Source organism: Thunnus maccoyii, chromosome 17 (assembly GCF_910596095.1).
Source record: "Thunnus maccoyii chromosome 17, fThuMac1.1, whole genome shotgun sequence".
NCBI lineage: Eukaryota > Metazoa > Chordata > Actinopteri > Scombriformes > Scombridae > Thunnus > Thunnus maccoyii.
This window is the reverse complement of record NC_056549.1, coordinates 17,752,998-17,767,305: the sequence shown is the minus strand read 5'-3', so window position 1 is coordinate 17,767,305 and position 14,308 is coordinate 17,752,998. Positions and strand designations below refer to the sequence as shown.

Genomic DNA, 14,308 nt, shown 5'->3' with positions numbered 1-14,308 from the left:
ATCCACTGGAGGCTTTGTTAACTCTCATTTACAGAAGGATGTCTGTTTGGTTTGACCTTTACCGAAATACAGAACATGGTAAGAAACTCTAACATTCTGCATTATCACAGCAGATGAAGTCACTGCTTCACAATGACGCAATGTTAATCACACATTTTTTTTAAAGGCACACTTGAGGCAATGTGTGGCACAAGGTTGCATTGTGTTGTTCAGTGGACCCCACAAGACTCAGCAGATGTGAGGGGAATGGGGATGGACTGAGGGTGGAAGGAGGGGTGGGGGGTAAATGAGAAAGCCTTATCCATTCAGAGCTCCAATCAATCAGTCTAACTGCTGTGCCAAAAGTGGCTAGGCTTCATACATTGCCTGATGAATAGATAAGGCTTAACAGGTGTCAGCTGCCTCTCAGAGAGCAAGACTCAAATTGGATATCTACGCCTTATGAGTCTACAGCAGGCACAACCCTTTGAGGGCTTTATGCATTGTGGTGCCGTTCATATTAATTGTGTGTAAGTGTAAGGAGTTTACAGATTTTTGGCTGCATAATAAAGGCCATCATTGCTTTGGGATACAGCTTGAAGTTGCTGGTCTGTGAGTTTCAGTGTGTTGCTTGCTTGCCACAGATCTGTAAGTAGTGGACACTACATCATTGTGTCATTCTGGAAAGGGAACTTCTTCCTGCACGATAATATGGGTCAGCGAGAGAGTGAGAGAGAAAAGACAGAGCTAAAAGTGATGGTGTTCTGTAACACTGTGACTCTTTCCTTGACAAACAAGCATGACACGGTTGTAGGCAGCAGTCCCCGTGCCAGCCATAGCACGCTAACAGATGGTGGTTGAGATGGCATTAAGCACCCAGACCCCCCTCCCCCGGCTGTTTTTTTCATAAGCTACTCCTCAGCTTGTCTGATTCTTTATTGTTCTTCACCAATCTTTTTTTCCAACCGGTTCCTCCGTCATGCCGCTGTGAATGTCCATCCCATTATCATTTTTCTCTCTCCGTCTTTCCTTTCCTGATTTTCTTCCTCTCTCCTCTAACTTGTCCTTTTGCACTGAATTTTACCCTGTCTGCGAACATCGAGCTCCTCCTCGAGGCGATGGTTTGACAAGAAAGTGGAAGAACAAGCAAGAAAGAGAGTGTGTCCGCACTGTATGTGGGCCTGCGTTGCACGTGCACACTGTTCTGATAGATAAGGGAGAGGCACAGCTGTGAACTGACAGTCAGATTATCGCCTGCTTTCGTTGTTCTTTCCTACAAGCAGTGTGAAACTCCCCCAGACATCCAGTCGACAGACCACACCAAAGACAGCATGTAACAAGCACTGACACAACTCAGGATGCTAAGACGCAAGCATATGGTTGCTAATGCCAGGGGAAGTGCCAGTCCAAAACAAGTCCAGTCCAGATCACAGAGATTCTGAGGTGATGCTAAATTAACAACACATTGGGTTTTTAGGGAAAATTCCACATAGACTTTTGGTGCCCATTATAATGATCAATGAATGAGTCACACCTGTGATGCACTTGGAAATAGAAGGAGAAATCCATTATCATACAATAGCAGCAGGTGTGTTAGAGTGGTATCAGTTGTGACCAATCAAGGTATTTCCTCTTATTCCCTTCAAATGCAGCTGTCTGAGAAGTTATGAAGGCCACCTAGAACACTTGTATGAATGTGACTGGATGGTACTAGTCAGCTGGTTGCCGACCAGATGATATATCAATGAGACAATGATACTGAACATGAATAAAACAGCTGATAGCTGATCAGCTGATGCCAGCACCACTTCAGTGCTCTGCCTGAACTATTGCAGCATTCCACACTGGTCTGAGTGTGAATATACAAATATATGAATATATGACTGGTTATAAAAAAAATACAATATTCCATCAGTTGCAGCATATTACAGATATATCTCTTTTTAAGCTGAATTCATTTTTGTGGACTGTGAAACCCTGGTCAACATGTTTTTTGTGTGTAATTATTAACATTTACGTTTAGAAACACATTTATCCACATCTGCAGTTCTAAGAATATTATAGAACAATAAGGGTTACATTGAATTACATTTGACTTCATCCAACAATTATGTCACCGCTGCATGTGAAAGTTGTGCAAGTCCCATGTAATCTACAATAAGTTACATTACAGTAATGTGCACATAATTTGCTATTGTTTGAATGAAAGAGAAAAAACTAATATAAAGAGATGGTGTTATTTCTAAGAACTACTTTTTTTTAAGATGCATTCATTGTTATACCATATCTTCTCTCTTCTCCCTGTGTTTTTAATCCTTGCTTTTAGGGTTTTTGGAGGAAGATAACAGTTGATGATTCCATGCCATTTGATGAAGAAAATAACCTGCTTCTCCCTGCCTCCACCTGTCAGTCAGAGCTGTGGCCAATGCTGTTGGCTAAGGCTCTCATTAAAGTTGCCAACACAAAGTGAGTTACTGCGCATTCCAACAGTCTCTATAAGACTCCATAAGCATCTCAGTACAGCCTCGAGGAATTGGGAAACAGTTGTTATAGTCTTAAAGTAAAACGGCTTAAGAACAGACTCACAATTATTCAGCATACAGTCCATTCCCACTACGCAGTCTAGTTCTGATAAGATCATTAGAAAAATACACAGTATGCACACTAACCCTTTGTACTCACGCTGTAAATAAAGCGGGGTAGTACTGTTGCCCAATTTCTAATGCCTTGTTTCAATATACACAGTAATTCATCATTCTGAATGTCTCAGCACATCTGCACAAACAAAATAAAAGCAGGTCATTGAATCTTCTAACTGATTTTTAAGATGTTTTTGACCCCGATCAACTTAATTATCGAAATGTAGAGCGCTTTGTTTTCAAATTTAGCTAAGATGACAGTGCTTGCAAAGATATCCAATGTGTCATGCTGAATTACTTCATTTTACAAACATTTCAGTAGAAATGCACTCTAGAATATATATTGTACTGTAAATGTTTTCTGAAAGTTTAAAGTTACTTAAGGAGTTCATTTCCTAGATAACATACATACATACATGTAATATTTACTTTTGTAAAAAAAGAAATTAACTAAACATTTTAAAGCTCACACATGAACAAGAACCCCCACAGAGAGCCTTTTGCTGACTTAGCCAAGCCTTTGCCTGACCTGATTTCTGCCTTGGGCTGTGTTGAATTTGGTGACAGACAGGCAATGTGCGTGTCAATGATGGGGCAACATGGTGTGTGTAAAGGTGGCTGTTCCGGTGTCCACAGAAGGTCGAGACATAAATGTTTTATCCAAGACAGGAAACAAAGGAGCCTCTCTCTTAGTGAATCTTTTATAAGCCGTAGTGAAAGTTCTTAGCACTGAACTAACACCAAACTTTGCCTAGGTGTCTGTTGGGGCTCTTCAGAAAATCTGTAGTCTCTTTTAATGAAAAGCTGACTTTGAGGGCTCCTTCACTCAGTGCTGAGTAGCTTTTTTGTGCTGCTTATGGACTGTGGCATTGCTGATCGTCGTATTGATTTCACTTCCTCGGGTATCATGGCTATGGACTGGACAGGTTGGCCACAGCATCCCAAGAGGGCCAATTAAAGTTGCTGCAGCCATCTGTTTCAACTGAGAATTGTGTGTAAATGATACACACTCTCATACACACTCCTCAAGATCAATTCTAAGATACTTAAATATTAATCACAGTTCCCCACATATGACAAATATGAAAAATTCCTCGCTGATTAAGACAATAATATACAGTTTTGTTGACTTGTTGACCTTTGTTAGCTGGTATTTGTGCCTTAAATGATCACCATGTCTATGGATTTTACAAGAATAGTGAACAACCCATTTTTCGGGTGTTCATGAATCAGTGGAAATGATCACAAACACTGATGCTTTTAGAAATGGCGGAGTGAATGGAAGTCAGGTACCTTTGTTGCCTTTGCTGGTGTCGGTCCAAGGCACAATGATAAAATGAAGAGAGAAAACACGCTGTCATTCACCATTTTTGCAAAGAATACAAAGTGACATCCATTGTTGTTGTTAGTTGCCTAGCAACAGCGTTCTCATGAGTTAAACCACTTGAATGACAAGCATATTGTCTACTCCATTTCCCACACTGAAACCCTGACCTCACAAGTTCCATTTGGAGTGCCAATATAGGTGGTTTGGATTGAGTCTCTGGTTTGTTGCACGTTTGTCTTTTATTCTTTGAAACAGTTGCAATTGGGTTGTCTGTGTGTGTGTGTGTGTGTGTGTGTGTGTGTGTGTGTGTGTTTGTCTCTCAGTGTAGTGTCAGAGGTCTGCGGGGAGATGGGGGAGTTCACCTTTATCCACACCCTCACTGGCTGGATCCCAGAAATCAGTCCCATAAAGTAAGATCCTCATCGGTCCTCTCCACTATTCTACATATCTGTGTCTTCCTCATCATCATATATGATCCTCTTTATTGTGTCTTCACTGGTGGATTTGTCATTCTCTCCTTCTGCTTTTCATTTCTCCTTTCCAAAAAACCAAAAAGAGAAAATCAAACAGACTATCTAATCTCTGGCAGTTTTCCACAACAAAGGCACTCACACATTCTGACAAGCAATGCATTTTTCCCTCTTTTAGTTTACTATTTTATAATGTATACTGTAGCAAAATCATGTAGAGAAGTGTATCTGTCTACAGTAATATAGAAAGTTACACTTTGGATAAAATTGTCTGGGCTAAAATGGAAACATAAATATATATAATAATGGGGGGAGGAGATGCTGCACGGGGTGGAGAATCTCAGCTTGTCAGTGATGGGACTTTAATGGGGCAACACTGTTTTAGAGTAGATCGGGGGAATGTTATTCTCTCTAGCTCAGCAGGTTAGCTGCTGCTAGTGGGTTGCCTGGGAACTCTATCAACATGTACAGGCACTGAGCATGACTGTGTTTGTGTTTCAGATTGATTCGTGACACGTAGTATAGAGTCCTATGTGCACGTACCAATACATACAAATGATTTATTTTACATTATTTCCTACTGTTTAACACAAAAGAAGCAATTCCGCCAATATTTTGGCTGCAACAAATAACATTCTGCTCACGGTCTACTTCATAGATGTACACATTTTCTCATTCAAGTGAATGGGAAGATGTGTCCAATTTTTTGACTGCTGTATTTTTAGCAGTTGTATTAATATTCATTGCTAAATGCAGCTGGTTGGAATAAGAAATCTTGGGATGTTCATTGTTCTGACTGACAGAATCACCACATTGTTCTATCCAACAAAAATCACGTACAAAGTTACTGTATGTGGTATTTAAAAAGTTTTTTTTGTCAATATTATGCACTAGTGCATCATTATCAGCTACCTACCACCCACATATTAGAGATATCAGATGATATCAGAGTTGCTATTGGATCTGCTTAGGAGGATGTTACAAGTTGGCTCCTTCTTTTAACAAAAGAGGAAACTCACACAGACGTCACCTTGAAGGGTTTTATTGGGCCAAAATACAGAGTAACATAAACATCAAGCAAAACAGGAGTGTATGGATGAGTGTATCATGAGTTGGGTGTAAAAGTAAGAATCAAAAAATAATGAAAAAGTGGAGAGCTGGAGTGTCCACAGGCTGTGGCATGGTGACAGGGAACCAGAGCAGGTCTGGCAGCCATCTTAAATACAAGTGAGCCAGGCTGTTCAGGTGTGCCACATCTCCTGTGACGACCCTGCCCTTCATTCTGCCTCCAAGCATCCTGGAACATAACCCAACATAGGTAAAAGACACACACCAAAACAGAGGGTAATCCATGCTGTAATTAAAGCCAAATCTAAACCACTGGACAGCAGAGAGAGCTGGCAGTGGTGACACAGAGCAGATATTTTTATGTGAGGAGGACATACGAAACCTCCTCATATTAGAATGATCCACTTAAAGGATCAGCAAAGTTGCCCTTTAAACAAACAAAGTGATGTCCTTCAATAAAATGACATGACTCTCTTACTCTTACTTGTTCGCCCAATCACACATAAATATGATATTCACTGTTCCTGGTCCAATAACACAAGATAATATCCTAACATTACCACTGCTGCTGTTTCGCACCATGTTGTCAGCCTGAATGTGTGGAAATGACCCATAAATCTGGAGGCAAGGAACCAACTTCTACATACTGTTTTGGCTCCAGCTTCATAATTTACTGGTTTCTTCGGTATGTTAAGTCGTGTCTGGAATAAAATAAAAATAACAATAAAAAAACTGGATTATGAAATATATTTTCAAGAGAGAGGGAAATGCTGACGTGAGAGCTATGAGCTACAGCCAATTGTATCATAAATAGAGCGACAGTATAGTAGAAGGAACAGAAACAGACAATATTCATCTGAATGTTGTAAGCTGGACAATAGACATGTGGGTTTGAAATCAAAGGCACGCATTTTTGTATGTTAAAAGTGATAAGCAAACAATATCCAGACAAAACCAGCTCAAAAACGCCTTCAGTTGCAAAACAAAATAGGGGTAATTGTAAAGTGATTTTGGGGAAACTTTCGAATAGTAATGCCATCCCCTGTAGCATGTAACCAATCATATTCTGTTTAATCTCTTCTCAGGCCCGTATACTTGGGAAAAGTCTGGGATTTCTTACAAGACAGCATTCCCATATTTACACACCCGGATGAGAGTTTGCCAGAGACGAAGCCTCAGACTGCAGATCCAGCTGCAGGGAGGGATTCCAGCCTGAATGACAGCAAGAGCAAGCTGCCAGAGCCAGAGAAAAGTAAAGGTCTGAAGTGTGCCACAGTCAGACACACAAATCACACAAACACAGAAAGGCACACAATTGTGCACACATGCCCTCCTGCAAACATATATCTCAATTACACACCCTGCTTGTACATTTAATTGAGTGAGTCAATTAAATCAGTCATCCATTAGCCTGTGGTCATTTGTATGCACAAAATGCTTTTATTACTCAGCTTATCAGCGGCCTGTTTAAAAATGATATATTGTGTTTTGTATATATACATATATATGTGTGTGTGTTGTGTGTATGCACTGTCTATTTGCAGGTATGTATGTGAATGCATAGTGTATGTAAATTTCTATTTTCCTCTCTCAGCATCCATAATTCAACTAGTATGGAGCATGGCAATGAATATTTCATTCTCCCACAGAAACTTGCACCTATCAATGATTTTATTCTCATAGTAGTGCTAATCCTCATACCTTTGCAACCTACATAATATTGCTCTGGTGATTTACGATAGGAAAAACTCCAGGCCTGAGGTCACTATTGTGCCATACTGCAATATTGGTGATTTCTGAGGCAATATCCTGCTGCATCTTTCCTGTTGTTTCAAGCATCACTTCCTGTTTTCCCAAGTTCATGTATTATGGAGTGCGGGGTACGTAGGTTAATGTGTGTATGGTGGACTATAAATAAACCAGCAGAGGGAGCAGTGGCAGGGTGAATTATTTGGTGTTCCCGCAGGGCAGAGGAGCCTCCCAAGTCAAGTGTGGTTATCTGATGACGGCAAGATTGAAACATGTCCTCAAAAAAAAGAGTGTGTGGCTCGGTGTTGTTTCAGGTCATAGAGGTAGAGAAATGAAGGCTTTACCAAGGAGGGTTTTATTGATTAAAAGAGGAGTTTGTCATTGAAATACATTCTTTCATATGTGATCACCAGTAGAATGCTAATCGTACTTGCCGTTGCAGAATCTGTGCTGTACACATGTTAACTATAAATAAGCTGATTTTAGTGTTGAAAATAGTGTAAAACAGTGTAAAGTGATAAAGAGGAAATTACGGGGGACACTTTTTCCTTGTGCTTGTGATTTATATTGTATTCAGCATATTATTACATTCAAGAACACAACATGACATTTTGTTATGGTTGGGCCACCATGAATATGCTTTTATATTCACCCACCTGCTCTTGCTGACATTAATCTGTCCCTTGTTCTCTTCTGCAATCCCGCTTGTTTACAGTAATGAAGGTGGTGGATATTAACATAATGTGATGACATACAGACACAAAGTGGTATTAATTCACAGGACATTTATGCTTTTGGGAAATGCATCGCGGAGTGCTCTCATACACACATTGAACACACAAACACACACACACACACACACACACAAAACTTACACATTCTTTCTCACTCACTGTTTCAGTGCTCACATTTATTTTCAGTTGAAATGCATAAATTTAAATGCATGAATCACTACGCAGCAGAAGAACCACTTCGGTATTCAATTCTTAATGTGTAGCCTTTATATTAGTCTTGTGCTCCCATCTCTCCGCACCACGGTCCTTCAAATTGATTTTCCATGTCTCCTGGCCCATGTGCTCCTTATATGATATACTCTAAGATGCACTATAGGGGGCAGGGCCATCCATAGATAACCTAGATACTCTCTTGTTGCCTGTGGAGGCAGATAGCGCTCTCACAAGAGAGGTTAAAGTCTCCAGGAGCTCACTTTACACTGACTTGAAAATTTAACTGTGTTTTGTTGTGTGTCTGCTTTAATTTGCACTGGTAGATGGCACAGAGTTTCCATTATATCAATATGTTTAATCAGAGTCAGTCAGTAACTTTAGGTCACACTTTAGGATATGTGTTTTGTATGTGTATATTGCTGTGTGTGTGTGTTTATGCTTGTCTGTATTTGTGTGACTTGCCTATTGGGCTAACCTACATTGATATCAGTCTTCTGTTTGTGTGTTTCTCAGGTACCCCTGAGGTAGCAGTGTGTGCTAGCTATTACCCATTTCAGCTGCATAACAATTCCTCTGGGTTTGGCCTAATGGTATGTCATTTCCTCTCTTGCTTGTATCTCAGTTACACTGTTGTGAGACACATTTTCATGGACGCAAATGTGTCTCATAACAATGTGGTCCATAACAGTGTAACACTCTACATCCCCCACTGTACTCTACAGTCATACTGTTACGAGACATTTGCATACAAGAAAATTAGATTTAATCGACTGTAGATTACTGTCAGATATGCAATGCAGATTCGGAAGCATACAGTTTCACACTATGAGGCAAATACTACATATACCAGATGCAATCTGGCAGGAATGTGTACGTGAGAGATGTGGAAAGGAGGAGCAGTATCAACTTCGATGATCAACAGTAAGCAGTACAATGGGTAAATCTAATGTTCAGCCCTCAAGGAGGCATTCAAATAAATATAAAGAGAGAATAATTTTTAATTTGTCTAATTTTATTTAATTAACTGACATGTAATTTTATCCTGAATGTTAACACATATTTCAAAGTGTTTTAATACTTTTAAAAATGTCTGCTGCCTTTGTCACCTCTCTTATGTAGCACAATCATGTGAAAACAGTAACAGTGGGTGGTAGAGATGAAACATAACAGTGCTTGTGATCTGGGGGCATGTTGTGTTCTATTTGGATGCTTTGCCTCAACAGGCTTCTCTCGTTTTATTATTTACACCCATGCTGAACCTAATTGGTGGACAGTCTCTAGTATTTTTCCTCTATTGGAGGTGTTATATCACCTCCACGCTCTGATCTTTGATCAGAATCCCCTTTTGACTGTTGAACTTAATTCACCTGTAAAGTTGATTACAGGTGACAGTGATTCTTAGTGTAGGTTAGGTTAAAATATTTATGTTCATGTTTAAGAGTGAGTATTGCATGTGTGTTAATTTCTGTGCATCTGTCCATGTGGCGGCATGCAGGCTAATTCCTCAGAGCTTCTACGTCGGTATGGCCTCTCTTCACTATACAGCCACATTGTCCTATTGACCAGAACCCGGGCCTGCCCACTGGAGGCACCACCCAAACCACCGCCTGTGCCCCGATGGAAACTCATCCGCCAGCGCAAGGAGATTGTGGTCACAGATGAACCACGGAGTGAGTGAGAGACAGGGAAGGGAGGCAGGAAATAAAAGATGGTGAAATTGAGTTTGGAAAGAACAGGTGGTGAAGGGGAAACCAGGAGGAGGATGCAGGGGAGGATATCAAACAAATTGAAAAGCACAAATTATATGATAGAGTGTAGGTGAATGTCATAAATAAATATGACTAGAAAGCAAAGCGAGTGCTAATGCAGCCTGCAGGAGATTTAGAACCTACAGCACAGAGGGCATACAGTACTGCATGCTTAAATGAAAATAGAAGGAGGATAGCTACAATATTTCAGTAGTGAAAATAGATGCTGGCTCGGGCATATCTGACATCAGCTGATCTCTTGAGTGAAAAATGCAGTAAAGGGAGTGAGAGTGTGAAAAAGCATTGCTGGCATGATGTGTGAAGGTTTCTTTTTTTCTTTATTTCTTTTCGCAGAGCTCCCTTTGTCAAAACCAGAGCAGTTCATCGAGGTTGCCAGCCCTTTTCTTTCCTACCGTGTCAAGAGCAGCGTTGACCCAATCCCAGAGCTGTGTGTACACTGAAATGATCTAAAATTGAGGAATTAAATGAGATTAATCTTTTCTGTTGACCTCTTCTTCTGCTCATTTAACTGCATTCTACTGATAATAGAGTTTTCATTATTTTATAGCTAACCTGTGCTTTGACCTCCCTGTGGAGGAAGAAAGGCAAGAAAACAGTTTCCATATGGGGATCAATAAAGTACATTATCATTATCACATTACCATTTTTTGCTTCTTCACATTTTCTTACTCTACCTCTATCTCTGCCCCATTTTCTCCCTGCAACAGGGCTAGGACACACCAACAGCAGCTGAGAAATTTAAACTATTTGGGCATTTTTCTTTTTTATTCTTTTACACTTCAGAGCCTACAGTGTTATAAAGATTGGTTTACTCCCACTTGACTGTTACTAGACTGACAGAGAAATCTTTCCTCACACTCTTAACCTAAAACAAATCACTGATCAAAGCAGTGTTATGGTAAAAATACCGTTCTCGTGTCATTTGATATCTATAACATGACATGCATGACTCATTTGTAGATGATATGGTCCATTGCTTCTAAATGTGTTGCCTTGAGATGTCATGATTATAATATGCAGCATGTATTTGCACATAACTTGAATACGTGTCTTTGTGTGTCAAGAAAAGTGAAGAGTGAGGCGAAGCAGAGCGCTCACAAGAAGCAGTGCTACGGATCCCCTATGGTGTCGATTGCTGAAAAAGAGGAGACTGAATGCCGAGAAGGCTTTGAGCCTGATGCAGCTGAACGCACCACTAACTCAGCAAACAGCACTGACAAAATAGAGGTACTTAGAATTACTGTCTGCTATAGGTACAAAGTTACTTTACACATTCAACATGTGTGTTTAAACATTTTAAAGAGCATCTTCTTGTTAACTACAGAACCCTACTGCATTATGGTAACTTTAAGCCATTTATTAAACAGGCCATGAGGATCTGTGAAGCCCTCAGTAATACTTTTTGTTCAAAAGCTTTGAAAATAACCATTGGTTTTTACAGAAAACCAAGATAGTAGGAACTGTGTAAAATGTTATTGTCTCTTCTTATTTCCTCACTTCACTTTTTCCATTTTTCCCTCGCCCCTCTAAGTATGCAGTTGAAAGCTCATCAGAGTAGCTCTGTGTGCCAGTGACAACAAGGCTGCCATCCCCCAGTCTCAAAGTCACTTCTGTTGTCTCCCAGCCAGGCCACCACTGACCAGGGGCACATCTGCACTAAAGAGAGAACTAGCGAGCGAAGGGAGATGAGGGGGTTGGGTGGGGTTCAGTGCAGCAGCAGCAGCAGAGAGACACACAGACAGAAACAGAGATGAGGATAGAAACAAAGATAGAAGAATAAAGGGGGACGCAACTGTGCCGAAAAGGAAAGGAGGGAGAATGAAAAATGGAGAGAAAGTGACAGCGGAGCGAGAAACAAGAGAGAGATGAGAAAAGAGAATCTCTGGTGTGTGGTGGTGGTGAACGGGCCGTGTGGGTTTCATACAGGGAGAGGTCGTGTACTGTGCTGATGAAAAAAGCAGTGCAATTAGATGGTGAGCCATCAGTGTCTGCGTCTCCTGGGGGGGTTCATTATTACACTTCACTCCTAGCATACAGAGAAAAAATAGAGTTCATATTAATCGCCCTCTTGTGTAACTGTGACCAGTTATAGAGCGGTTAGGCTAGGGCAGTATGGACACGCTAATTTGATGTGTCGTTTGATGTGTATGCACACACGCACTCATGTGGATTGTGTTTGTGTCATATGTGTGCCACATTTATACTAAATGTGTGTTCCCGCTCATCGCGTGCACATGGTGGGTCACGTGCTGAGGGGACTGTACTTAAGTGAGAAGGGGTTTTTGCTGTTTTGACCACTCCCTCTGTTTCTGTCAACGCCGGCCAACAGAATCAACCTCTGTGCTTAGCTCCCAGGAGAAGAGATGGTGGTGTCACATGATGTTCCTAATACCCTCATTGGCCTACTCACTCAACTTTAGTGTGGGTTAAAGATTTAGGCCTTGGTGTAAGCGTGCTGTTTTAACCTCTAATATCCTTGGAATGTGGTTAATCACTGAATTACCAAAGCCCCTCTTTGGTTTCAGTTTACTTGGGCCAGAGAACTACAATTCCCAAATTCCAGTCTGGCCTCTCAGATCAATGCATTTCCGTCTGCTTGTGGTCCCTCAGGAACTGTGAAGAGCTACAGAAAGATATTTTAGATTTGATTTTGCTTTATTACTTTCATGTATGAATCTGAGGACACCTCAGGAGAAAATGTGAAATACAGAGAGAGCCACTTGGAGAGAAAAGCCTTAACTCTGGCTGTGTAACATAAAGCCCCATGAAGTGTGGGATTAAAGAAATGCCTGCTCTTCCACCCATCAACCCATGACTGTGATTTAATCACAGAAAAGAAAATAGCTTTCTTCTCTGAAAGCAGCAGCTTAAAATCCCTGGAGCCTTGTGTGTAAGATCTATCAGTTTCAGTGTCTTCTTACTGTACACAGGTAAGACAATCCATCTTATAAAAAGACATGGCGTGGGTGGACAGGACATACCATGCCTTAGAGCCCAGCTCAAACTTTCATGTACTCTCTGGTGAACAAAGACACATTTATATTTTTGTTGCAGGAAAAGTGGTGGAGAGGAGGTCAAGTGTGCCCCCTAATCACAATGCCTCTTTTCCGTCTGTCTGGGTACTTATTCAAATAAGTGGTGACTCACACACACACACACACACACAGACAAACAATCACTCTGACTCATCAGAGTCTTGGCTGGGGTTGCTTTGAAGTTACATGACACAAAGCCATAATTCTTATTTAGAGCTGAGTAAACTGTTGGACATTCACCAGGATTGCTCCTCAGGGGAGCATTATTTGAAAAAACCTTCAAATGAAGGGGCTTTGAGGAAAAGGAAAGTTCAATCAGTTGATAAAGGTGTTGCACCACTTCTTGCACTTGAATCTAGCTTTGCTACCAAAGCAGCAGCAATGCCCTTCTCTAGACCATGTCATTCCCTGCCTTGCTCAGACGGAAGAATATGGCATTTGAAGGATTTGTTAATGACTCATTAGCTATATTTCTTTATTTTGCTGGGCAAACGAGCATGAAATCAGAGCTGTAGAGTAATTCCCCTCTAAGAGAAATAACATGCTAAACAACATAATAACTCCTCATCTGTCACTGACAGTCGAAGTAAATTAGAGCTGGTATTCCCTGGTGGTGTTTTTAGCAGGGGAGGAGCAGCCCTTGTCACATTAAACCGTGCATCGTGTCCTGTGGTGTTCAGCGAGAATGGCGCAACACCACAGCTGGCATGGAATCACTAGAGGGTGGAGGCGTATCTCTGGCAGTGTTACTCTATCAGTAACTCAGTGTTCATGCCTCCCTCACTATCTCTTTTTCTCTCTCTCTCTGTCCCTTTAGGTTACTGCAGAGGACAGGAAAAAGGACGATGATGACATCTCCAGTGGTATAAGCTTTTTCTTTGCAATGCTTGGCCCCGGATTTCTGATGAAAATAATCTGTGCTGTATCAACACACAAGATTGCCTTACCCAAGGTCAAATATCGGACTTCCAATACAAATGCTCATTAATTTTGGTTTATTGGAAATGATATATGAAGTGAAGGTCTTCATTTTTTGGTTGACTTGAATCCCATCTGAGTAGCACAACCCAATTAATGTGATTAGAAGTATTTGCATCTCTCGCCTCTACTCCCTCTATCTTTCGCTCCATGCCTCCATTGGTTGGCCAAGACACTTTGAAGAAGATGGGACTGAAATTATGCCTTATGACAACCGGCCAATTCCCTGCCTTCTCTCTGCCCCCGTTTAGTTGCTTAGTAACACCTGCAGTTTGAGTGAACAGACCACCATTGCTCAGCAGCAGAGACGCTGGCCCTCGCCGCCTCAGCTTTCTGAACAGACTCTC

At 41.0% G+C, this 14,308-nt stretch overlaps 1 protein-coding gene across 5 annotated transcripts in view; it reads left to right on the top strand.

Annotated features, from left to right (window-relative positions):
• Window positions 1–14,308, top strand: part of adgb (androglobin) — a 40,036-nt gene that overhangs the window by 2,574 nt on the left and 23,154 nt on the right. For 4 of the 5 annotated variants that reach the window (XM_042391152.1, XM_042391151.1, XM_042391150.1 and 1 more), the window contains exons 6-13: window positions 2,306–2,445; window positions 4,269–4,355; window positions 6,569–6,741; window positions 8,693–8,769; window positions 9,675–9,849; window positions 10,282–10,375; window positions 11,013–11,175; window positions 13,801–13,846. In XM_042391152.1, coding sequence (XP_042247086.1) covers window positions 2,306–2,445; window positions 4,269–4,355; window positions 6,569–6,741; window positions 8,693–8,769; window positions 9,675–9,849; window positions 10,282–10,375; window positions 11,013–11,175; window positions 13,801–13,846 — 955 coding nt within the window. Of the gene's footprint in view, window positions 1–369; window positions 1,423–2,305; window positions 2,446–4,268; window positions 4,356–6,568; window positions 6,742–8,692; window positions 8,770–9,674; window positions 9,850–10,281; window positions 10,376–11,012; window positions 11,176–13,800; window positions 13,847–14,308 lie in introns of those variants that run through there. The other variant, XM_042391154.1, reaches the window with a different exon arrangement.